Source organism: Notothenia rossii, assembly GCF_949606895.1.
Source record: "Notothenia rossii genome assembly, chromosome: 4".
Lineage (NCBI taxonomy): Eukaryota > Metazoa > Chordata > Actinopteri > Perciformes > Nototheniidae > Notothenia > Notothenia rossii.
In genome coordinates, this window is record NC_136902.1 from 85,883,036 (window position 1) to 85,908,143 (window position 25,108).

At 40.5% G+C, this 25,108-nt stretch overlaps 2 protein-coding genes across 2 annotated transcripts; one reads left to right on the top strand and one right to left on the bottom strand.

Annotated features, from left to right (window-relative positions):
* Positions 1 to 1,774: 1,774 nt before the first annotated feature.
* Positions 1,775 to 16,233, top strand: bace2 (beta-secretase 2). Its single transcript, XM_079674734.1, has 9 exons — positions 1,775 to 2,490; positions 9,180 to 9,268; positions 9,685 to 9,901; positions 10,814 to 10,945; positions 11,852 to 11,986; positions 12,136 to 12,237; positions 12,592 to 12,741; positions 12,826 to 12,994; positions 14,105 to 16,233. Exons 1-9 carry the CDS (start codon positions 2,206 to 2,208, stop codon positions 14,344 to 14,346), a joined length of 1,521 nt encoding a protein of 506 aa, XP_079530860.1. The 5' UTR covers positions 1,775 to 2,205; the 3' UTR covers positions 14,347 to 16,233.
* LOC307035436 (transmembrane protease serine 2-like) lies at positions 15,941 to 24,693 on the bottom strand. The gene is made up of 12 exons (XM_079674735.1): positions 24,338 to 24,693; positions 23,626 to 23,718; positions 22,679 to 22,792; positions 21,984 to 22,113; positions 21,693 to 21,803; positions 21,548 to 21,591; positions 21,194 to 21,344; positions 20,761 to 20,933; positions 20,271 to 20,372; positions 18,774 to 18,910; positions 17,412 to 17,564; positions 15,941 to 17,145 (listed from the first exon to the last, which is right to left on the bottom strand). Exons 1-12 carry the CDS (start codon positions 24,546 to 24,548, stop codon positions 17,128 to 17,130), a joined length of 1,437 nt encoding a protein of 478 aa, XP_079530861.1. The 5' UTR covers positions 24,549 to 24,693; the 3' UTR covers positions 15,941 to 17,127.
* Between the last annotated feature and the right edge of the window lie 415 nt (positions 24,694 to 25,108).

Consider the following 25,108-nt stretch of genomic DNA (forward strand, 5'->3'; position numbering starts at 1 on the left):
GTTGTCATACATCAACACAGGCTCACTATTTGGCAAGATGACTAAGCCTTATAGTGGCTACTTAGCGAGAATCAACTCAGTGAACAACAGATACCAAGGATGCTGGCTGACGAAGAAGAAGAAGTAAGCAGTTGCCCTGTTTATCTCATGTCTTATAAAAGCTTATTAATGATAAATAAGGTGTTCACAACCTAATTAATAAATGAATGACAAACTATTCGACTAAGGGTAGTCTTATTGTAAAGTGGCACCGTATAATCCAATCGTTTATTTAACTTTCAAGTAACATCCAGGACTAGAAATCCAAGCTGAATCCGCCTAGTTCTGCTTTTCTACGTCACTGTCACTTCAAATGAATTAGATGGATGCAGGAAATATAAACGATTTTGCAGCTGCAACCTCAGCTTTCTCTGTCAATATAGAACACACTGAGGAATTTATCGCTTTTAATCAAATACATTTACCATCAACACTGATTGGGTATACATATGGCCCCCGTCAAAATGTACACTTTTGGCAGCTACCCAGGTTGAGATACATTTTTACAGTTTTTCTGGAGGAAACTCTGCAAGTTACGGGTGTAGAAAAGAGAATGCATTTAATTTTCCAAGTCAGGGTTTTGGATGTTTCAGGAAAAGTCCAATTTGCATTGACAGTGCAGAGAAAGAGGAAGAAGACCCCAATCTATACTAGAGCTGGATTAACTTGTCATAATCATATTGTAGTGGACATAACATGATCATTGACAGAAGCATGAAGGAAATGCATGTGATTGCTGTGTGATGCTGAGGGCCATTATTTCTGGATGACTAAAGTTATGCATGCAATGGGTGTATAATGGGGTCTTACAACACTACTATATCAGGCCTTTTTCATTATATTGTATAACTGTGCATGCCATAATGAGCTTATGTGAACATGTGGACTTATCTGAGAATTTTGAGTCATGGTATACAGTACAGGTAGTGTTTATATATAATTATATATATACTGAATTGTGTGGATTGGAATTGATTTTATTGCCTTGCTCATAATACAAACTGTAGATATAATCATAACAGGCTTATATTAATCGGTATGCAATATACTGAGCATTTTGAAATCTCATTAGCATTTGAGCTCTCTGTGGAAAACAAGTTAATTATTGGTCTATGGGGATTTTCTCTAAAATTATAGAAAAAAACTTGAAAAAGCATACATATCTACAAGAATATGCACATGTTTACAAATGCATGGACTTATTATCAGCAACACCTGATTTGTACTTGGCCTGGAAGGCATGTAGGCAACAAGTACTACAAAATGCTCAGCAAAACTATTCAACTGAATTATAAAGTTTTAAATAGCTTGTGCTGATGTAACATTTGAGTGTGGTTGTAAGTAAAATGACTAGAGTAGTCTACCATATCAAGAGAACCAAAGTGTGGAACATTGGATTTACTGTAAACAAGGACACATTAAGCGATGCAAAAGGCAGTGGAACAATGTCTAATTGTGGAAACACTGTTAATAAGTGAAACACACATATCCGATAGTGAAAAAACTTACCTTACCGGCGTATTTACATCAATTTAAGTTACTATGGTGGGAAGTTGCTCACCTATACGGCAGTTAAATAGCAGTTAATTTACAACCGGAAATTGTGAAAACAAGAGCGTCTACGCCACTGTGCCTTCAAAATAAAAGACTCTACACAATACAAAAATATTGTACTACAATTTAGTGAAGTGGAAGTACAAAGTAGCATAACATGGAAATACTCATGTTTTTCGAAGATGTATATTAATATAGCCTACAATATAAATCGTGTTTCTCCTTTGCTCTTCATTTCAAAGCGTTCGTTAATGTTTCCGTTAAGACCGTTAGGATCTATCCTACTTTGAAAGTGTAAACAACCGAAAGTGGTGTTTTCAGTTTTAGACAGCTTGACACAGTTGGAGGAGGAGTGACATTTATGGAGGCGAAACCATGGGCGAAACATCACGGAGAATAAGTTTATCGACTGCAGTCAAACAGTGACAGTCAAATAGTAAAACTGTTAACATGTCTGAGTGTTTCCCTTCTTCTTGACGGCGTAGAGTCAGCGTTTTCAGGATGTCGGTCACCACAGTGGAGGCGTTTCCATGATGGCCAAACTGAGGAGCAAACTTTAAACAAGGAGTCTTCTCTTATGCCCGTTATCAACTTAATATTAACAACACCACCATGGCATACTCTACTTTTATCTCCATATTAGCTTTTAGTTTGTACTTCGGCGTGTCCAAGTGTTACTTCACGATACCGCTGAAGATTTACCCGGGGAAGTTGAACGTGTCCTCGGAGCTGAGTCGCAGGGTGGTGTTGACGGTCGATGGGACCGATGGGACCGGCCTCTCGCTGGCCTCGGACCCCAGCGGCACCGTGGACTTCTTGGACATGGTGGACAACCTGCAGGGAGACTCTGGGAGAGGCTACTACATCGAGATGGCTCTAGGTACTCCTGGGCAAAAGGTAATGTTATCACCAGTGGAGGAAGAAGTACTCAGATCTTATTCTTAGGTTAAAGATCTTGTACTTGAGTAAAAGTAGATAGAAGTACCAGAGTGTAGGAATTCTCTTTGTTACAAGTAAAAGTCCTGCATTCAAAATGTTACTCAAGTAAAATTACAAAAGTATTGTCATCTAACTATGCAGATTGGCCCATTACTTCTGGTTCTTTAAGTATATTCTATTGCTAATACTTTTCTACTTTTAGTGTAGGAATTTTCTGTTACAAGTAAAAGTCCTGCATTCAAAATGTTACTTAAGTAAAAGTACAAAAGTATTGGCATCGAAATATACTTAAAGTACTCATTATGCAGATTGGCCCATTTCAGAATCATATCTCATATATGTGTTGATGCATTGATGTGTTGTAGGTACTTTGTGGATATGGATCAATGATAAACAATATGATCAACACTAAAATAAGACTTTAGTTACACATGGAGTAAATACATATGCTACCCAGCAGTAAATACAATAATTGAAATGTGTTCCACCTTTACCAGCTTTGATTAATACATCAATACATTATAATCAAAACAAATATGATTCTGAAATGAGCCAATCAGCTAAATGAGTTACTTCTGGTTCTTTAAGTATATTATAAGTAAATTAACTCAATTTACTTAAGTACATTTTTGAGGTACATGCACTTGACCTCAGTATTTCCATTTTATGCTACTTTTGTATATTTTTTCTCCACTACATTTCTTTTTACTCACTACATTTATTGTTTACAGGATTAGAGACTGGACAAGGTTCATATTATGAATACAAACATTAAATCAACTAAAACATCATGATGTATTATAGCTGGAGATACCTGGCATATACATAGTTGTAAAAGTTATGAAATCCTTGACCAGTTGATGATTAACATATTAATGCATCACACACATACATAGTATTCCCAAAATGGCCACTTTTGATAATGAGTGCTTTTAAACTTGGCACTTAAGTATATTTATCTTGCTAATATCTTTACTTAAGTAACATTTTTAATGCAGGACTTTCACTTCTAACAGAGTATTTTTACCCTGCAGTATAATACAATATAAGTGCCCCTTGTCTGGCATGTTCTGTCCGCTGTGTGTGAACGGGGGCCGTCCACCATGTGACCGTTTGAAGGGGCTGAGTGTGTCTGTTTCACCCCAGGGCTTCCTATTCAGGCCATTTTTGATATTTAATTTCAAGGCCTATTAAATGGCTGTTTGATATGACCCACATATTAGAACAAGGACTTGGGTCATGGGAAGATTATACAATTTGTCTAACACTTAAATAAATAAAATCAGTTGATTATTTGGAGGCCTTCCTGGAAACATGGCTGTGGGCTGCTGCAGCTGGACTTTACAGCCCTGGGGTCTGTAGGTAGACTAAAGCCAGCTCACATGCACTCACATGATGCTGCCTGTGAGGACCTCTGTTTCTAAGCAGGCAGCTGACGGGATTATGAGGCTCCCAGGGAGCAAAGAGCTCCACAGTTGTGCAAAACAGCCCTGATCCAGGCATAGTTGAATCCTACGTTCTTGTGATTGCACATGTGCTTTTTTAAATATATTTACTATTCAGTGAGTGACAGTGCACTTTAACATTTCTACCCCAATTAAAATGTAACCAAGTTAGTTAATGAGCTCATTTGAATCTGTTGTGTATAGGCAGGCAATTAAATCCAATGTGTCTGTAAATGCAGAGCTAAACAGTGAGGAAGAATGATTAGTCCTGGTTTCATGTTTGCTTTCCTTAAAGCCATCTATTAATTTACAATTTATTCTGCGTGTTATGTAAGATGCCTAACAAGATCATATTAATGATTAAGAAGGACTAAATGGTCCCGGAAGAGTCGGCAGAGGGATTTTCCCGTCGGTATTAAAAATACATGACACTTCAGGGTGTTGTAGGTTTAAAGCTGCATGTTGTTAGAAGATGTGTTTAAAAAGGAGATTAAGCCAAAGGTGAATTATCTCATTAATGGCTTCTCTTCTTCTCAGGTTAAACAGATCACAGTGCCTAAGACGTTGGGTGCTCAGTTTCTCAGGCTCTCAGAGGCTTATCGGTGGTGCCTGCCATGTGTCAATCTAGTCTAAGAGGATAATGCAGAAGCAAAGTTTCCATACAACCAACCTTTAGTTGTACTTTGGAAACAATGCCCTAATATCTGCTGTTCTGATCAAACAACACTGTTTAAACGGTTTCTTATTATAAGAGGAAATTCGCCAAACTATAATCTGTTCAAAGCCAAATTGAATTCCTGTTGATAATGCTCAGACAGCATTAAAAGTGTGAATACGATTAACTTTAAACTATGGCCTTTAAGCGGGCACATGTGTGGCTTCTTAATAGCTATCAACAGTAAACAGATAAATAACAGCACATGTATTATAATTGGACTCTTTCATGATTAATCCCCAGTACATGAAATGATCAAATCATGATAATGCTACTAACTTACTCAAACAAATCCCATTTTATTTAGCAACTCAAATCTTAAGTTACAAAATAAGTACATCAAAAGAACATTATTAACACATTCGTTGTAGTTTTTTTACTTGTCATAGCATGAAAAAATGCTTTGATGTCGTGCGCATATTTTCAGGTTCACATCAGTATTTTATGACATGTTTCCATGTTTTAATGCTTAGAGATGTCCCGCCCCTTAGCCTGTCACGTACAATGTGTTGCAACGCTAGCCAATAGAAGCACAAGTTTTGCGTTGTGATGTCATTCTGTCACGGAGGAAATGCTATGAGCTATACATCACAATGTATTGGAGTTATCATTTAAAGAATGGATGAAGTAAATGTTTTCACCTTTGGATATTCCTCCTCATATTTTCCAGCTTTATAGTCATGTGCATAGTTAGAGTGAAACGTTCATATCAGTTTAAAGTGTTGAACAATTATTTAGAATATCATTGAAATCTCAATATGGACCAGATCAATGTTCGCATCACAGAAAACGGGATATTTCTTAAAGGGCGAGATATGTGTGAAAATAGCACTCTGGATGAGGAAGGGATTTCCCAGCATACAAATCGTATAGACAAAAATAATAATTGTGTGTGGTAGAGACTGGCAAACAATCACCACATAATCATTTTAATATTTTGTTTCAATGAAAATAATAACACTGGTGTAAAAATGGTCATTCCCTCATATATTGTGAATCATACCGCAACTTTAAAATCAATCGAAACAACCGCAGTTAGATATCTTTTCCAGATCGTTCTTCCTCATCAGTTATTCATGCCAGCAGAGCTCACTTCACTTTGGTTGGATTTGGTTATACCGTGCCAAAATGTCCTGTAACTCAATTCTATTGAGTTATTCTCTCAATATTATTCCATCTAAATGATGATGTGATAACAGGGCCGCGGTGTTAAATGAGGCTCTATTCAAATGAGCCTGTAATTGCGACATCTGTTAGCGTGTGGCACAGCCAGGCTGAGGTGTCGAATGGAGAGCCTCACATCTGCTAATTGGTACAAACAGGTAGCAGATGCACAATGCCGCCATGGAGCCTCTACCAATTAAACAGCGAGCGCTCATCTGCAGCGGGGGTGGGGATTTGCCCGAGGCTCAGTAGCCGAGCTGAGGGAGGATAGGAGAAGAATAGAAAAGATAGATGTGTGGGGATAAGGAAATGCTCCTGCTTCCCCTCCCTCACCGCAAGGTTCCAGTATCTGGCCTGTTTGTCCGGTTCAGCCCTGGTGTGATTGGAGGGATGCCATCTGCAGGGTTTCCATGGCACAGTCACAGTGATGGGCCTCGCGCCCGGCCAAGGAGGATGAACTGATAAGCCTGACTCCCAAAGACCGGCCAACTGAGGCTTCCTGTGCCCAACTTGATGCCACATTGTTGATAATTACTGTTTACCTTGTTGTGTTATAATGACTTCATGCACACCTGAGTATCAAAGTGGCAGTGGGTTACAAGGAATTATGTGTGCTACTTTCGAGGTTCCACATTGATATCGGGCCTTCAGATAATCTAAACATTTTAATAATTGCATAACTGCACCATGGAGATAAAAGTCACAAAAACATTAAATTTAGCTTACAAGTTTATCTAAAGCAATTTAAGATTAAGGTTAACCTTTATTCTTACATACACTAACATACCAATTTGGTGTACTGGGACATGTCTCCATGCTTCAATGTTCAAAAAGCTCTTTATTTTTCTCATACTGCCTGTGCAGCAGCACCTCTTTTCACCCTCTGTCTGAAACCAGAGCCCAGTCTGCTCTCATTGGCTAGCTGGCCAGCTCTGTTGTGATTAATCGACCGCTTAGAGATGTCCCGCCCCTTAGCCTATCACGTACGATGTGTTGGAGCGCTAGCCAATAGAAGCGTGAGTGTTATATAGTGATTTCAATATGTTCCGAAAGTAAATAAAGGAGTGCAATGGAGGCTTTTTCAGGCAGGGGGGGTGAGTGTGTGGGAGAGAAACTCCCTCTGGAGGGAACACAGGGATTTTAGCCTTTGCAGACCATTTACATGCACTAAAACCTATAACACACTACAGGGAAGAAAACACCCAAGAAAGCATAGGGCCTCTGCAAGTATCTGCTCCAAAGATGCTCTTTTAACACAGGAACCGCCAACGGGTACATTTTACCCGCAGCTGTGTCTTGATTGTATGTAACTTTTTTTTCAATTAAATATTCAAGTCTCCCAGTCTGTGACTTTTCCTGAAAGTGTGTTGTGTAGCACCCTCTGTTGTTAAAAATTGTCAATATCAAGTCAGATTAAAAAAATTGCCAAATAAATGGCCATTTATACCCATCAGCGCCAGCGGGTAATATTTACCTTATAGAAAATGCAGTGATTCTCGCGCCATTGATCTCGCACGATAACATAAACAACAAGACGTGTTGCTATAGCAATGCCTGTTGTTTACTGTGGTTCCTTATAGAGATAGAGAGAGATAGATAGATAGATAGATAGATAGATAGATAGTTCAGTGTTTCCCCTACCATTGTCTTGGAGGGGCACTGCGCCCCGCCAACGGAGCCCCGCGCCCCCCCTGAAATTCAAGGTGTTTAAAAAAAAATTCAGATGTTCTCTTTTTTATTAATTTTGTTTTAATTAATATATACAGCACCAAATTGCAACTAATCTATATCTACTGTCACTTTTCACATTGAACATGTGCTCTTTTATTAAATAAACTAAACGCTTTCATTTTAAGTTGTGAGCCCCCCCCGCTCAGGCAGCACCCCCCCAAAGCAGTAAACCTAGGGGAAACAATGTAGTTATAGATAGATAGATAGATAGATAGATAGATAGATAGAGGCACTTTTACTGATATTTTATACTTCATGCTATCTTCACACTAGATATCATATAAAAGCTGAGAGTCCACAGATTCTATTGGTATAAGTTTCATCAGTCTGCGATCAAAACTCACTGTTAACCCTGTGTTCTAGTATGATAAATAAAAGAAGATTGTACCTTGAAAATCAATGCATTCTAATTAACGGGTACATTTTGTGTAGTTGGCGGTTTTAGGTATGCAGCGACCCTTGGCGGTTCTAGTGTTAAAGCTAATGCCATAGCACTTAAAATGGTTTGACTGATTCGTTCTTGCTGTTCTGATTGGATTGCATTTCCTTCAAGTTGCTTTGGATAAAAGCATCAGACATGGTATTTAGTGCAGTGTAAAGATGAGCAGGCTCTAATAAGACATGGTTTGAATGTGATAGCCTCAAGCAACTTAACTTGAGGAAGTCTTCATTCAATTGTTGGAATTCCTTGTTCCTTGCTTGTCAAACACTTCAAAGTTTTAAATAAACAACTTCCTGCCTGCTGTTCTGTTCTTTCTAAAACAATGTGAGCCAAAGAGGCAGATCACCATGACAGATTGACTGTAGCGGGAACATTTTGGGAATGAATGCTTTTTTTTGGGCGTTTTTTTATGTACATCCATAGAATGTGTCATGTGACATTACTGAAGAGCCACAGTATAGACGTCTTTGTTGTTGAGTCATCAGTCGGCTACGGAGCATTAGCTTTATGACCCCGTCATGGTGAGGAATGTGAGTGTAAATGTGGCCCTGCTCAGAAGAAGAGGTGACAGAAGTCTGCAAGCTAATTAGTTCCTGCTCATTTATTTAATGCCTGCGGGCAACATTATCCCAACTGCTGTTAGCTGGTCCCCACTGTGCGCATGGCACACACCAGGAGGCTGGAGAGGTCATAAAGGCATGTCAGTAACCAGAGGCAGGCCCATTTGTCTCATAGATCACACATTAGAGAGCAATTATATCAGAGGTTCATAGTCATGTCTGCACTTTGTGTAACACTGCAATCTCTATACAAATATGCAATACTACTGTCAGTGTTTTCTTTTGCACCTGATGTTTATTTAGCAAACACGTTAGCACCGCTGTGGACGTTTGATAGTCTTCATTGTGTGTCTTTATTATTTTTCCTCTCCTCAATATTTCCAGTTGACTTGCCTTATAAGTTTATTTACTGTGAATGTTCTTAATGTCCTCCCCATCTGACCATCTCAGTGGCATTTTAAAAGCTTAAAGTGTTCCTATTAATATGTCTAACTGCTGTTATCTTTACCCTGTGTCTCACGAGGAGCTGTGTAAGCGAGGGTGGGGTTGGAGTCAGATCCCTGTTAACAATAACTCTGTGTGTTTTTCAGGTGAACATCCTGGTGGATACGGGCAGCAGTAACTTCGCCGTGGCTGCAGCTTCACACCCATTCATTACTCACTACTTCAACACTGCACTGTGAGTCACACACACTTTTGGATATATCTCACACACAATATTGAATTGAGTTATTTGTATACCTTGTATGATCTTCACCGTAGCATTTCCATACACATTGTTACATGGTATTGCTATGGGGACGGGAGATATAGATTCATTATTACATTTATTTGGTTTATTATTTTTCCGGTGCTCTATATTGTATATCATGTCATCAACTTGAGTTAGTGCGAGCAGTGGAAAGGACACAGGTTTAAAATAAATAAATCTGTTTATTATTAAATAAATGCTAGCTAGAACAGTCTGTTTGGTTCAGAAAATGATATCACTTTACTGTAAGGCAAGTGTATTATGTAAGATAAACGTCAAATGTAGCGTTCTCGCTCCCTACCACAGGCCTTTATAACTATTCTCATGTCTGCCCCTGTATTCAGCTCCAGTACATACCAGTCAGTCGGCCGGACCGTGGGTGTCAGATACACGCAGGGAAACTGGGAAGGTGAACTGGGCATCGACCGCGTCTCTATCCCCAACGGCCCCAACGGGACCTTCATCATCAACATCGCTGCCATCCTGTCCTCCGAAGGCTTCTTCCTCCCCGGGATCAACTGGCAGGGCATCCTGGGTCTGGCTTACCCCATGCTGGCACGGGTAAGAGATTTTAAAATGTAGAGTAGCTGATACTTTGATCAAAAGTGATTTACGATCAACAATGACGGTATAAATTCATCCCGGTAAGAGTCCTTTGCAGATGCACCGGTCAAACCATCAAAAAAAAGCATGTAAGGTTTATTCTACTACATTTTGTCTATTTGCAGAAGTAACAGACACATTGAAAACTTAAGAGTGAGCACACAGAGAGCATAACAAAAAGTGATTCGATAAAATCTGTTTTTTTAAGTGAATTCTGAATTATGTCATGACTTCCTGCTGTCACACATGTCTGCTAAACATGAATAACTTTTTTAAACTGAGATCTTATCCAGGTGTAGTCACGGACCTTTCACATGACAACAGAAACAGTTTTGTGTTTATGATTTTCAGCTGCAAGGCGTATTAATTACATTTTTTTCTTTAACATAGATTTCCAGTTTAAGTTGCTTTGCCCAGCGTGTGCTTTGGATATTTAGTGTTGAAGAGACTGTAATGACGTAAACCGGCACAATGCATTCTTTCATTCTGTGCCGACTACAGCGACTTTTAGGACCAAATGCCAGTGACCGCTGGGCAGATAAACGCACGCTGATCACTTGGTGCTGCTGCCGTCTCCTCAGGTTAAACTTCCTGAGACGTCTGGTCATGACATGATAACACAACACTGACATGAAAACCTAACAGCAGGGAGAGCATCCTCACACCATCGTACACATGTGGTCAGAATATCGTTTAAATCAAAACTTCGATTAGCTAGCGCTCCAACACGTTGCAGGTGATAGGCTTAGGGACATACTTAAGCAGTTAACCAATCGCAACCGAGAGAGAGAGCAGACTTGGCTCTGGTTTCAAGGGAAAATGTAACATCTTATAAAATGAGTTAATTATTTCACACTGTCTCTCATCTAGCCTGACTCGTCCGTGGAGCCTTTCTTCGACTCCTTGGTGCAGCAGCTGGGAATCCCAGACATCTTCTCCCTCCAGATGTGCGGTGCTGGGCTGTCAGCCAGCAGCACAGCGGACCCCATAGGAGGCAGTCTTGTGAGTAGTCAGGAGGGGCTGGGTATGACTGTACAGTTTGCTCAAAGAACAAACGTCTGACCCAAACAGTCTGTGGAACATCATATTGGAAGTAAACTTCACTACATCATTTTAAAGTTACTAAGTATTATGGTGATTGAGATTATTAATGCAAAATGTAAAAATAAAGAAGAAATGTTTTTGCATTAGTAAAGGTAAATCTAACCAGCAGAATATAAGGTATCTTAAAATTGCACAACAGCATACATGGCAACTCACAATAAGTGCAGTTAACCATCAAGATACAAACTCGGACCAACAAGAAAAATGCATACATATACTCATTACTCACTTCAAATGGGCCATACCCTCGTTAGTGCTGCTGGTGCATTAGTTTAAAAAGCAAGTTGGTGGATACCTGGGTCGCATTCGCAGTGAAGGACAAGCACGTCCATTTGGTTTAAGAAACACCTTTTGTTAGATCTCTAAAACATAAAAGCTGCTGTCCTCCTCAGTGTGGTTCCTCTCCTGCAGGCCCGGTGTAGTTAGAGTAGAGCTAATTAAGCTAAGATAGCATCCTGCTGAGAGCAGGTCTGTCACTGTAATACTCCAGCAGGTGACCCACTGACTCAGGCAGATGGATCACATGGCAGGGAGCTTGGGTTTATGAATTCTCTTAAACTGTAGAGGGATTATATACACTTAATAATACTTATTTAGATTTATGTCTAAAAACACGAGTGGAGAGGAGGGCAACCGTTGTTACCGTGACAACCATTCTGTTTCACGTTGGTGATCGGGAGCCTATATTCCTGTCCTAAAATGTAAATGCATACGTGCTGCTTGTTCTGACAGACAGACTCACATCAATAGCACCGACTTTTCTTTATATCCTATGGTTTTGACGCATATTTTGTTCTTCCTCAGATCATAGGCGGGGCTGAGCCGGCTCTGTATCAGGGGTCCGTGTGGTACACCCCCATCGTAGAGGAGTGGTACTATCAGGTGGAGGTTTTGAAGCTGGAGGTGGGCGACCAGAATCTGGACCTGGACTGCAGAGAGGTACAGTTCAAACTAATGCATTCCTTAAAGCAGACAAGTCGATTGTATCAAGAGTAACCATGGTTTGGAGGGTTACTCTGTGATAACCTCCCCCTCAGGAGCCGGTTGAACTGAACTGCTCTTACACTGCACTGCTCCGTCTCTTTCAGTACAACACGGACAAAGCTATAGTCGACAGCGGGACGACACTGCTCCGTCTTCCTGTCAACGTCTTCAACGCGGTGGTAGACGCCATCACACGCACCTCTCTGGTAAGGGATGAAACGTGTTGTCAGAGGGAAGCGATGCAGTGGAGGATAGCTCACGCTCAGCGCTCAAGGACGCAGAAGCTTTGAGGGGAAGGATCACACGTTTTCCCGCTGTAAAAAATATGTGTGTGTATGCCTGTTGTTTTTCCTCCTCCAGCTGCTTTTCAGATATTTCTCCTTTTTGTAGCTGCACACAAACAGAGCCCAAGGTTCATTGGAAGCTTGAAGCAACATTTTAATTAATGGACCTTGCAGATGAATCCCAAGTGGGTAAATGAAAGGAAACAGAAAGCCTGTGTTGTTGCTGAGCTGACCTTCTGTCTCCCTCTGTTCCCGTGTTGTTTCTCTTTGGTTCAGATCCAGGACTTTTCATCAGGGTTCTGGGATGGCAGAAAGTATGCGTGCTGGTTGAAGGGAGAGACGCCCTGGAGGTTTTTCCCCAAACTATCCATCTACCTGAGGGCCACGAACACCAGCCAGTCCTTCCGCATCACCATCCTGCCTCAGGTACCTGGATGAACACAACATCCCGTCACCCCGAGGGACACAAACCCTCTTCTTCGGTACTCATTCTCCTCTGTCGTCTCGCAGCTGTACATCCAGCCAATCACAGACGTGGACGGCACGTTGGACTGCTTTCGTTTCGGACTGTCGTCGTCAGCCAATGGCCTGGTGATCGGTGCCACCGTTATGGAGGGCTTCTACGTGGTGTTTGACCGAGCCCAGCGGAGAGTGGGCTTCGCTCTCAGTAACTGTGCAGGTGAGGGTACATGAGACGACTGTTGATGAGAGATAAAGGGTCTGGAAAACAGATCATTTAATGATTCCCAAAACTGTAAATTAACTAATTGGTTATTGTGTATATCAAAATATGGTTAGAATGGTAATCTGCCAACAAGAGGGTATTTCTCCATGAAGTATTACAGATTGTGGATTATGGAAAATGACCATAATATGTCCTCTTTAACTTCCCACACTTTACAGTCTTGCTGTGAAGTGCCTTGTTCAACTGGTTACTTATGGAGAAGTAGGATGTATTATTTACCAGTACTCGCAGGTTCACTGATCATAACCCTGAGTATATCCTGTTAATCGAGTAAATGTTAAACCTTAGCAGCTTTCCTCTGTTTCTATGTAAATATGAGCTTGGGCGAGGCTTTCCTCTCTTTTCTTAAAGTACAAAGATCACTTCTGTTCTGTATTAAGCAAACAGACTGAAGGATGCAGGCTTGTGACAGGAGGGTTGCCAGCTTTCATTTCTGTACTGGCTGGTTAAATCTCAAAAGAAAATAATTGTTCTTCTCATCCTCAAATGTTAATGAGTTGCCTTTGAGTAAAACAAATACCCTTAAATGAAAAAGCTACCACAAATATCATGAGAGCGATTATTCATTTAGTTTTACAAAAAACGATATGTATGCAGTATGCACATGTTTGAGATACATTTGTTTAACTATATTTAGGACTGAAATTGTACTAATTATATAGTGCAATAGTCAGTGTCTGGGGGCATCAGGAAGAAGCATGGGAGTTTGAAAACACTGAATAAAGCAGTTTCACATAAAAAATTTTAGATACGGCTCATGCAACTGATGTTTCAAAGGGGTTGGAGTTGTGCTCAAATGTCCTCAGCTTGCTTCTATGAAAATGTAAAAGACTTAAATCATTACAGTCTTACAACTGGATAACATTTATGACAGACTTTGGGAGGAGTGCCTCGGAGAGAAACTCCCTCTGAGGGAACTTTGGGATTTAAGCATTTACAAACCATTTACATCACAAACCTAGAGAACACACTACAGGAAAGGGAACGCCCCCAAAAGAAGAATAGGGGCTCTTTAACACTTTCCTATCCTGTGTTCCTCCTCAGTGAGCGGGGGGGTGGCCCTCTCAGAGATCGCGGGGCCCTTCTCAGCAGCAGACGTGGCGTCTAACTGCTCCGTGGGGCCTCAGAAGGAGCCCCTCCTCTGGATGATCTCCTACGCCCTGATGGCGGTGTGCGCGGTGATCCTGGTGGTGCTGCTGCTGCTGCTGGTGCTGCCCTGCCGCTGCAGAGCGCGCTCCGGGGAGATCACCGACGAGTCCTCGCTGGTCCGACACCGCATCAAGTGACTGAGAGGCAACGGGCCGAGGAGCAGCGAGCAACACACACAATCCACGGAGGCGGAGAAAGTTGTGACGCTCGCCGCCGAAAGCCTGACTGACACTAAACTGCACTCTTCAGTTTTACCCCATGGAGGTACACACAGACAAACTGATCCCTGATGGGAAAATCCATCACAAAAACATTACCTTAAAAACATTGCCTAAAAACAGCTGTTGTGGTCTTCATGGTTCAAATGTTTTCTTTGATGGTGCCTCTTTCTTGTTCTCACAACACGTCATATGTGACAAAGAAAATATGCAATTTCTACAGCGACTGCAGCTTTAAAAGTTCATAACGGTTGTAGCTACAGGACAGTTTTTACTGATTATTAGTATTGCAACTACACAGACTCAATTTGGGTGCAGTTTGAAAGAGCACTAAAATCAAACTCATGCTTTTTTTTCTTGAGACCTCTCAAAAGGTATTCTGGGAAATGTAGGACATCTTCCTCACAGACAATCACAAGATGCTTACCAACGATTGATGCATTTTGAACAATTTTATAACTACTGATTTTGTCTCTCTTGGCAAACAGTGTTTTGTTAATGTCTAAATGCAACAATGTGCCTTCTCAGTCTGATTTACTACAGTGTGTGATCAATGAAGGAATGCTTCTGGTCCCTTCTTATATAAAGTGGTGAAGAAATTGGGTTTTTTTTGTAGACCATCCAAGAAGTTAGCATGGCAAAGGGCTCCCTCTACAATAAGCAGTTCGATTTTTCTTTGGATTTTGCAGAAATATTAACTCTACTTTGTGATTTCTGAAGTAAAAAGCTAACATTAGGCAATAAAGGAACTACAGTACGGTCACATGACTTCACATCGCTAAGCTAAAGGCGGCTAATGTTCGGTATGATGACGTTTGGTCGTCTCATTTAGACACTTGTTAGCAACAGCTGTTTTGTCGGCGGTTGCGACTTTGACTAAAGCGGAGGTGGTGAAATGCTGACCCCTTTCCGTCTATACGGACCACTCTATTTTGAAGTTAGGTTAAATTGAAAGCCTGCCTGTGTGTGTTGGAGTTGAGAAAAGCTGCTCAAACGATCACTGTTATTAGAATATTTGGTCACACGTTTACAGATCCTGTAGTGCCTTTGAGTCTCTCTGCTGACACACTGGCCGTTTCTCAATGTTGAGTACACCTGCTGCAGAGCCACTATTTCAAGTATACTACGCCATCGAGTGGCGCCGAAGGACCCAGCATTCGGCGCCACTCGATGACGTAGTATACTTGAAATAGTGGCTCTGCAGCAGGTGTACTCAACATTGAGAAACGGCTGCAGATACACACAATCAGCTGTTGGAGACGTCATCTGCTGAAATGCACTTTGTTTCTTAAGTCAATCAAAAGTGTATAATGAAACTAGAGATCAGTATCTTTTGATCTGTTATGCAATTTATTAATGTAATTGTACTACTAATTCTGTCTACGTTTATTTAAATGTGATTGTATTGTAATCCCAAATCGTTAATTTTTAGACACTTCTGTAGGTATTTATACTGCATTTCTATTTTATACAAACACTACAATTAGAGGCAACATTATTTTTGAATATGACACAAACACACACTCCTTCATTGGACTACGATTAGCTGTGCTGATGTGAGCAATAAAACATTAGGTGTCATTTTACACTAGACTAGTGACAGGTCATACGTATACTTTAATGAGTAAATATGACGCATGCTACAGTAGATCTCAATGTCTTTCAAAATTCAAAGTTGTCTTTGAATGTTGGCTTATTTATAAGTGATATCTTTGGTGCCAAAATCCTGCTTGTGCCGCAAACACTTGTGACCAAATCAAAAATGTAATGTAATAAATGAATAAAGATGTCTTTGTGTGAGAAAAATCAAGAACAAAAGCATCCTTTAGGAGACAGTGGGGACAAGTTTGATGCGACTTGTGAGAGAAATCTTGTGGTTTTTACATTTAATGGCTAACACATACATCTTAAAGGTCCCGTGTCATGGCCATTTCTACTGATCATAATTCCATTGTTGAGGTCTACTAGAATATCACCACCGTTACAGCGGAACATCAGTAATAATGTGTTACCATGGCGTTTGTTACCAACCAGAAAATGACACCAGTAATGAAAACCGATGAGAATGCTGCGCGGGGTCTGGGTGCCGTGTTGGCGGGACGTTGCGCGGCTCGCTGCTGCGAGGAGCGGACAGTGTGAGCTGAGTTAATTTCTAGCTTGCTGCGTGGGGTCTGCGAGACAGCGAGACATCGCGAATGGACGCGGGAAGGAGGGGATGCTGAGGGGGCTGCAGCACCCCCATCTGCGAGGCTCCACAAGCCCCCGCAACCCCAAACGCGGTGTACCTACAGTGTAAGTGTACAGTGTACTTTGAGGGTTTGTGACTCTGCAGACCGTTTACATGCATAAAAACCTTCATAACACACAAGGGGACGGGTAATAACCGGAAAAGCATGACACAAAAATATTTACACAAAAAAAGAAATCTTCAAAATTCACAAATATATAAAAATGGAACAAACATAATAACTGTAAATTAAAGACAAAATAGAAGAAAGAAATACATTTAAGAAATGATAAGAACACATTGTTAATTTGAGCTTCTTACATATAGACTAAAAACATTCTGCATTAAATTATGAAAGAACAGCAATATATAGGCAATAAGTTATATTTCTGATACACATATTAAGACATTGATTAAAAAAAAGTTTCTCTGCACAAAAATGTATCTGAAATGGTTCATCGTTGGTTCCGTGATCAGCCATCTTGATGCTTCTGTTGAGGAAAAAATATATTTAAAAATGAGTTCCAGTAGGCATAAAGTTGCTTTACAGTCCCAATAAAGATTAGTAACACATTATATAAACTCTGCTTGTATTGAGAATACAAAGTGTAGACATTAGCCCTGTAGATTAGACAAACAGAACATGGAACATTTGGTGCAATCTGATATTTGTTGTTGTTTGCTACCTCCGCGACCCGACCACAGATAAGCGGGAGAAGATGGATGATATTTGTAGAAATATATATATATTTTTTACCTTCATCTGATGATAAATCCAGTCCAGGAAGTATGTTACGTTGCCATAAACTCCTGGTCTGTTCGGCTCTTTGCAGTGTTCTCCCCAAATATTGTCCCCTATGAGCCACCATACTCCGTCCTTCAGGGACACCAGAGGGCCACCGCTGTCAGTCTGAGACGAAACACAAGTGATATTTTTATAAACCAGACTATAGATAAGTGCTAGAACACGATATTCTACTATAGTGACATCACTCTGTAACACTTGTGTTTCTATTTGATAGCGCTCCAACACATTGTACGTGATAGGCTAAGGGGCGGGACATCTCTAAGCGGTTGAACAATCACAACAGAGCCGGCCAGCTAACCGATCAGAGCAGACGGAGCTCTGGTTTCAAACAGAGGGTGAAAAGAGGTGAGCGTTTAGCTTAAAAGAGCCTCTTTAAGAACATGTTCTCAGTTCTTCTTCCACCTCTCTTCCAGAAATGCTTTTTATTCAGCATTAAAAGGTCTTCCAAGGCTTTCTCAGGAGTATAAATGAAACATGATATCATGGTCAGCTGCCACCTCAGCACTCGGACTTTACATTCATTGTTGATTTGAGTGTATGAGCGGTTTGTTTTGAGTGCGTGTGTAACTATTTTTCTAAAGCTGTTACCATGACCACAACATAATGCACGTCTTGTTTGACGGAGCCTCGAAGCTTGTTACCCAAGAGCATGGGAAATGCATCGGCCTCTTTGAAGAACAGGAAGTGCAATTTGTGAAAGAAAAATTGAATTGTGCCGGAAAATATGAGATTTTAAAGAGCGTTTGTTTTTCTTCGCTCGGAGTACATTTCCACAGGATCACTCGGGTTTATTTAAAGAATGTATTTACAGCTAACGCCTAAACATATTAACCCCGCGGCAATCACACTGCAACCGTCTGGGACTTCCTGTACAAATCAAATAAACTGCATTTTGTGAAACGTCTTAGTGTCTTCATTGATACAAAATGTGATATCATTTATTCATCCCAAATTGGGAAATAGTTTTGGCACAGCAGCAGAAAGTAAACGGGTATCACACACACAAGTTAAAAATATAATACAAATACAAGAAAAAAAAGAAAAAAAACAGGAAATATATAAATACACAGTAGAGAATATATACAGTATATACATTAAGCATCTAAAGAATACATACAATAAAAAATACTGAATAAATTAGAATACTGAAAAATACTAAATTAAGAATACATAAATAAAATAATATTAATGTATTTCCACACAAAATGTAAAAATTCTAATAATAATTAATATATAAATGAATATATAAACTATAACATATATATTTAATTTCCCACTCCTCTATGAGAAAGGAAAGTGTGTTTTTCTTACGTGGCACATGTTGATTCCTGCGGCTGTCGCTGAGGCACAGAACATGTCCGGAGTTATCCTCCCGCTGTGAGAGGTGGAGCGGTTACAGTTTGCAGCGTCAACAAGAGAAACCTGAGCCTCCATCAGGTGAGGCGCGGCTGTCAGAGCAAACGAGACGTTAGAGAGGAAATATTCTACTTTCTGGGGGTTTTCACTTCCTTGTTGTGTGTTATATAGGTTTCTGTGCATGTAAATGGTCTGCAGAGGATAAAATCCCCCCAGAGGGATTTTCTCTCTCACACAACCTGCCTGAAACGCCTCCATTATATTCCTTTGTTTACTTCCGGAAACTATTGACATCACTAAGTAACACTCACACTTCTATTGGCTAGAGCTCCAGAACACTGCATGTGATAGGATGAGGGACATCTCCAACCAATAACAACGGAGCCAGCTAACCATCTAAACCACATGTGTTAAACTCAAGGCCCGGGGGCCAAATCAGGCCCTTGGTGGATTTAATTTCGGCCCGCAGGATAATTTCTAATTACTATTAGATCTGGCCCGCCGGTATATTGCACACACACCTTCACTCCATCCTGAGGGTCTCCTCAGCTCAGAGCCTGAGCCTAAACATTGATGACCTTGCACCCAAGATGAGATGCCAAGTATCTGCTTGAGCTAGCATCACAGAGCAGCAACATGAGTTTAATGGATGTTTCCTTCTGCACTTTCTTTCTTGAGACAACAGGGCATGTTTGTTTTTTCTTTGAGGGAAATAGTTTTGTTGAAGCTGTTGTTGGCCTGTGGAAAAATGTGATCATAAGAAATGACTGAGGAAAAGCTGCAGATAGAGCCATAAGAAATGAATGCAACTGATTATTTAATGTTTAATGTTGTTTTTATAGGAAATCATTTAAGCTTTGTTAGTTCCAGGTTTAATATGTGCAATACGTTCATTTCAATAAGTTTTGCAATAAACATTGAACCAGTCCGGCCCTCCACTAGTACCCATTTTATAATTTTGGCCCACTGTGTATTTGAGTTTGACACCCCTGATCTAACCAATCAGAGCAGACTGGGAGAACAATAGTAAAGACTTTTTTGAACATTAAAGCATGGAGACATGTCGCAGCAGAGGCAAAAAATACAAATATGAACCTGAAAATAAGCTTAATGTGTCCTCTTAAAAGTAAGAAATAAGTACATTTACTTACAACATTTGAACGTATTACATTTACTTGTAAGGCAAGGTACGTTTATTTATAAAGTACATTTCAACAACCAGGAAATTCAGAGTGTAACTGAGTATTTCTGTACTGCACTGTATTGCTACTATAACTTAGGAAAACAATATGTATTTAGGAACTTCTTCCATGCACATTTCAACAGGACAGTGAGTGCAGAATGAGGAATAGTAAAGACTTTAGCGCCATCCAGTGGTAGCTCACAACAATGGAAGCAGCAAGTAAAAGTAAATGTAGCAATTCTAAATTGTAAAAGTACAAAATGTCTCACCTGTGTTTACGAAGCGACTAAATTCTGTTATCCAGCCTTTCTCAGGAGCAGAGGCGTAAACACCGACGTTTGGAAGGCACACAGCTCCGATATCACTGGAGGCTACAGGAGAGAAAAAAGGATATCTCTGATGTTAAAAATCATTTTGATGAGTCTTTTAATCCATAAATATGAACACAGCATGCATTAACCTGAACACAGCATGCATTATCACCTGGTTTCCACAAAATAAAATGATAGACACAGATATAAGTTAAAGAGGCCCTGTTATGCTTGTGGGGGTCTTCCTTACATGTAGTGTGTCATATAGGTCTTTGTGCATGTAAATGGTCTGCAAAGGCTAACATCCCTGTGTTCTCTCAAGAGGGAGTTTATCTCCAAGTTCATTGAAGTAAACATTTGAATGTGATTCAATTAGCTTTCTGTAAATGATCAGCACTGCATGTACCCCCCTGTGTGTGTTCATCTAGTGTTAGTTCCCTATAAGCACCTGTGATGTGCAGGGGTTTGGAGAGCCTCATCAGAGCGATGTCGTTGCCGCGGGTGATGCTGTTGAAGCCTTCGTGGGTTATGATGCGGCTCACAGAGTAAGCCGGGTTGAACAGAGTGTCTGAAAGATGCACGACTCCAGCATACACCAACCACTCTGCAGCACCCGAGGTCCTTGAGGGGAGGGACAGCAGAGATTCAAATCAAACTGTATCTATAAAGCACTTTTTAAACACACAAGGTAACATTAAGTGCTTCAGAATTCAAAAAACAACATCAATACTGCACTTAAGAAGACATTTAGGTCGTTTTTTTCTTGTTTACCTAATTGCATTTATGTTTGTTGTTGACATGTGACATGCTGGCCAGTTAACCAATCAGAGCAGACCTGAAAATAGGCCTATAGGGCTCCTTTAAGAATAAAAAGGCCTCACCATGTGACACAGTGTGCTGCAGTGAGGATCCAGTAGGGGGAGATGATGGCTCCTCCACAGCGGTGGGACACCCCCACCCTCAGGCTGACCTGCCAGGGAGAGGCCTGCTGCCCCCCCGAGGCCCTGCTGGAGTTTAGCCCCCTCCCACAGTCTGAGGAGGAAAGAGCTGTTAGAGAGGATACATTCACTGCTGCAGGGGTCACACAGAACCAGCTATTTATTCTATCAGTATAACAGATACAATAATTTATAATAAAACTTCAAAGGCTTTAGTTTCAGAAATGTATATTTGTATATGTCATCCTTTACATGTATGACTTATGCACCGGTATATTAGAAACAGTAATAACATACCAGTGCAATGCAACGTCACCACGCTGTTGTTGGGACAGGTTTTGCTGCAGTTGGCAAAAAAAAGAAGACATTTGATGTGTTATTAGGTCCATTTTGATTCAAAATGTACAACTTTATCTGAGTTCATCTCCACCAGTTCACTAACCTGAGCACGAGCTGATGCATTATGGGTGCTGTAGGGTTGAAGTCAGACTTTAATATTAGGAACCCATCATCAGTGTCAGTCTGCTGTTGGCCTGATTCAAAATATGTGTCCCTGTCAAAGCACAGAACAGAAAACATCAAACACAATAGTCCTTTACATGTCAATAAAAACTGTTTAAGCTTCTATATTAAAACCTGGCCTAGCAACATACGGTATTCAAACCAGTAGGCAAAAGTTTGAATATGTTCAAAGTTACTGAACCTGAAAATAAGTTTTTTAAAACAAACATACCTGCTGTATCCGACCTGCTGGCAGCTGGCTCTGCCCTGCTGCTCGCTCCAGTCCTGAGAACAAACGCTCCTCCAGGTTCTACCTTGAGTCCAGTAGACCTGCAGCAGGAAGCTGGAGCCATGCAGCCGCACTGAACACACACACACACACACACACACACACACACACACACACACACACACACACACACACACACACACACACACACACACACACACACACACACACACACACACACACACACACACACACACACACACACACACACACACACACACACACACACACACACACACACACACACACACACACACACACACACACACACACACACACACACACACACACACACACACACACACGATATCTGAGTACATATTCCACCTCTTGGCTGCAGGAGCTTTTTGGCACCTCATTGACTCTTCACTTGATTCCAATAAATATCAAATCCCCTGTTCCCAGAGCTGCCTTCAAAACAAAAGCATTAACAACTACTTTAATTGATAGAGCTATTTACAGAAGTATTTTGAGTTACAGTTTGATTTAGGAAATATATTGTCGAGATACTTTTCCTGTCTCTCTCCCCATCTTATTCCCAAACTCTTTCAAAATAAAAGCCCTATAAAGAAACTGTATTTCAACAGGAAGCTCGGAACAATGCTTTGTTTGTTCTTTTGTTTAAAGGAGTTGTTTACCACAGCTTGCTTCGTCCTGGCCTGCCGGACAGTCCTTCTCTCCGTCACACCACTGAGACTCCCACACACAGCTGCCGTCTCCACAGCGCCTCCCGTGGGCGCAGGGCGACGAGACTGAGGGCCACAGGGCGAGGTTCATTCACAGAGAGGGCGTAGCAGCACATGATCTCAATCTCAATCTTTATTTATTTATATAGCACACTTAAAGGTCACCTATTATGCAAAATCCACCTTTTCATGTCTTCTCTAGATCAACATGTGTCCCCTCTAAAGAGACTCTGAAAGTTTCATGAGAGAAAAAATACCCTCTCTTTTTGTCCTGATCCATTTCTATAAAAACCTGTCTGAAAATGAGCTGATCAGATTTTGGCCACTTCATGATGTCATAACGATGTTTTGGCTTGTGTAACCATTAGCCAATCACCAACCAAGGTAAACCCCCCCCCCCCCCACCCCCCCACCTTATCACCTGAATCTCCTCCGAGAGCACCATTGTGTTCTTTTTAACCAAATATCTCTCAGAGGGGCGTGGGGAGGGGCTCCTTAGTTTCATCTAAAGTAACAGGCAGAGAATCAGCACTTTGGAAACAGAGGGGATTATGGGTAATGCTGCAATGATCTGTTTGGTGTTTGGAGCCAAACACTTCAGAGAAATGTTTTTTATTTATCTGAGGGCTATAATATATTGATGAAAACAGTATGATAGCGGACCTTTAAAACAACCTCGGTTGACCTGCTGTACAGGGAACAAATACAATATATAATAGGAGTAAGATAATAAAACAATAATTAAAAACACAATAACTAGAAACATATAGAAATGTCAAAATGTCATGGTCATTTAGTATTAAAAGCCAGTGCAAAGAGGTGAGTTTTTAGCAGAGATTTAAAAAGTTCAATAGACTTTTACACGAGTTATAACAGTGCGTATACACGATATTACTCACAGTAATAAGCCAGGAGGATCCCAGTGATCAGTGTGAGCAGCAGCAGGCAGATTACAGCGGCCACAGTGAACTTCACACACCTCTGTTTCACACCTGACAGGAACACACACACACACACACACAGTACACACAGTACACACAGTACACACAGTACACACAGTACACACAGTACACACACACACACACACACACACACACACACACACACACACACACCCACAAACCCACAAACACACACGCACACACACACACACACACACACACACTGCATTTTAAACCAAGTTGATTTTACTGAATTATAAAAAAAACTAAATCTGTATTTTCCCTTTATATAAACAACTATGTGAATGCATCTTTTTTTTTTTTATGTGTGTCATATTTAGCAAAATACGTGTATTTTTTATTTAATTTTTTTATCAAATAATGTTAAGAGGATTTAACAAAAGCACTTTTGTCAACCAGGGTGATATACATTGGTATTAACATCTAAAACATGTGTATTCTTCTGTATATTAAACCATTATCTCGGGTATCTCTATGAAAGTACTGTTGTATGCCGTTGATGAGTCCTTTGTAAGACGGTAGTCCTCATTATCACATTTTATTTTTATTTCTAAAATAAATAGTTTTTTTTTTTTTTACTATTTCTTTATTCCGTTGATATTATAAAAGTCATATGAAAGCCACATTACAGAACAGGAGTCAGCCCTACCTTTGTGTTTGGAGCTGATCTCAGGCGGAGGCTTGGGGGCCAGATGATGAACGTACTGCGGCTGAACATCTGATCCATCGGCTGAAGGGGGGTTCCTCTCCACATCTTCACCAATAAAACAAGAACCAGAGTCCAGGTGCTGACAGAAAAACACATGTGATGAGAGAAAGATCACAGGCAGTGTGAGAAAAATAAAGAGCTTTTTGAACATTAAAGCATGAACTCGTGTCACAGTAGAGACACTAATATGAACCTGAGAATGAGCAGAATAGGGCCTCTTTAAAAAAAATGTTTTTATCTTTAAATAGATTCATTTGAGCTGAATAAAAAGCCCTGAAGGTACATGTATCGGTATGTTTTTGCAGAATATTCGTAAACATTATCGTAGACATATAATAAGTTATTATAGTATGAATAAGACTTTCTTATGTGCATTTATATTCTTGAAAAGCTCTTTAAACTGATATGAATTAAATGAAAACTTACCGGACTGGTCGTCATCTTAATTATTTTTTACAAAATCTTCGAATGATTTATAAAAGGCAGTAAAAACCGTGCAGCAGGAAAAATATCTTCCTGGGGAAATTGGATGTAGATAATCTGGGAAATCTAATTGAAGCTTGGAGAACGATGTATTTCAGATCTCTAGCCTCTCCTCTTGCTTTCCTCCTAACCTGCTTTGAGTTTTTACCCCATGGCGATTAACACAAAGAGTGTGTGTGATGTTCAGAGAGGCCACTCCTCACACTTCATGGGTTTGAAGTGTCCCTC

Bases quoted from the DNA above. Each gene is read 5' to 3' on its own strand.
- LOC307035436 (XM_079674735.1), bottom strand. From the start codon at position 24,548: ATGTTCAAAAAGCTCTTTATTTTTCTCACACTGCCTGTGATCTTTCTC. The intron at 22,114-22,678 runs GTAAACAACTCC...GTGTGTGTTCAG, and splicing joins CCAGGACGAAGCAAGCTGTG to TGCGGCTGCATGGCTCCAGC. The intron at 18,911-20,270 runs GTGAGACATTTT...TTGCTCTGACAG, and splicing joins TAGTCGCTTCGTAAACACAG to CCGCGCCTCACCTGATGGAG.
- bace2 (XM_079674734.1), top strand. From the start codon at position 2,206: ATGGCATACTCTACTTTTATCTCCATATTAGCTTTTAGTTTGTACTTC. The intron at 9,269-9,684 runs GTGAGTCACACA...CCCTGTATTCAG, and splicing joins CACTACTTCAACACTGCACT to CTCCAGTACATACCAGTCAG. The intron at 9,902-10,813 runs GTAAGAGATTTT...TCTCTCATCTAG, and splicing joins CTTACCCCATGCTGGCACGG to CCTGACTCGTCCGTGGAGCC.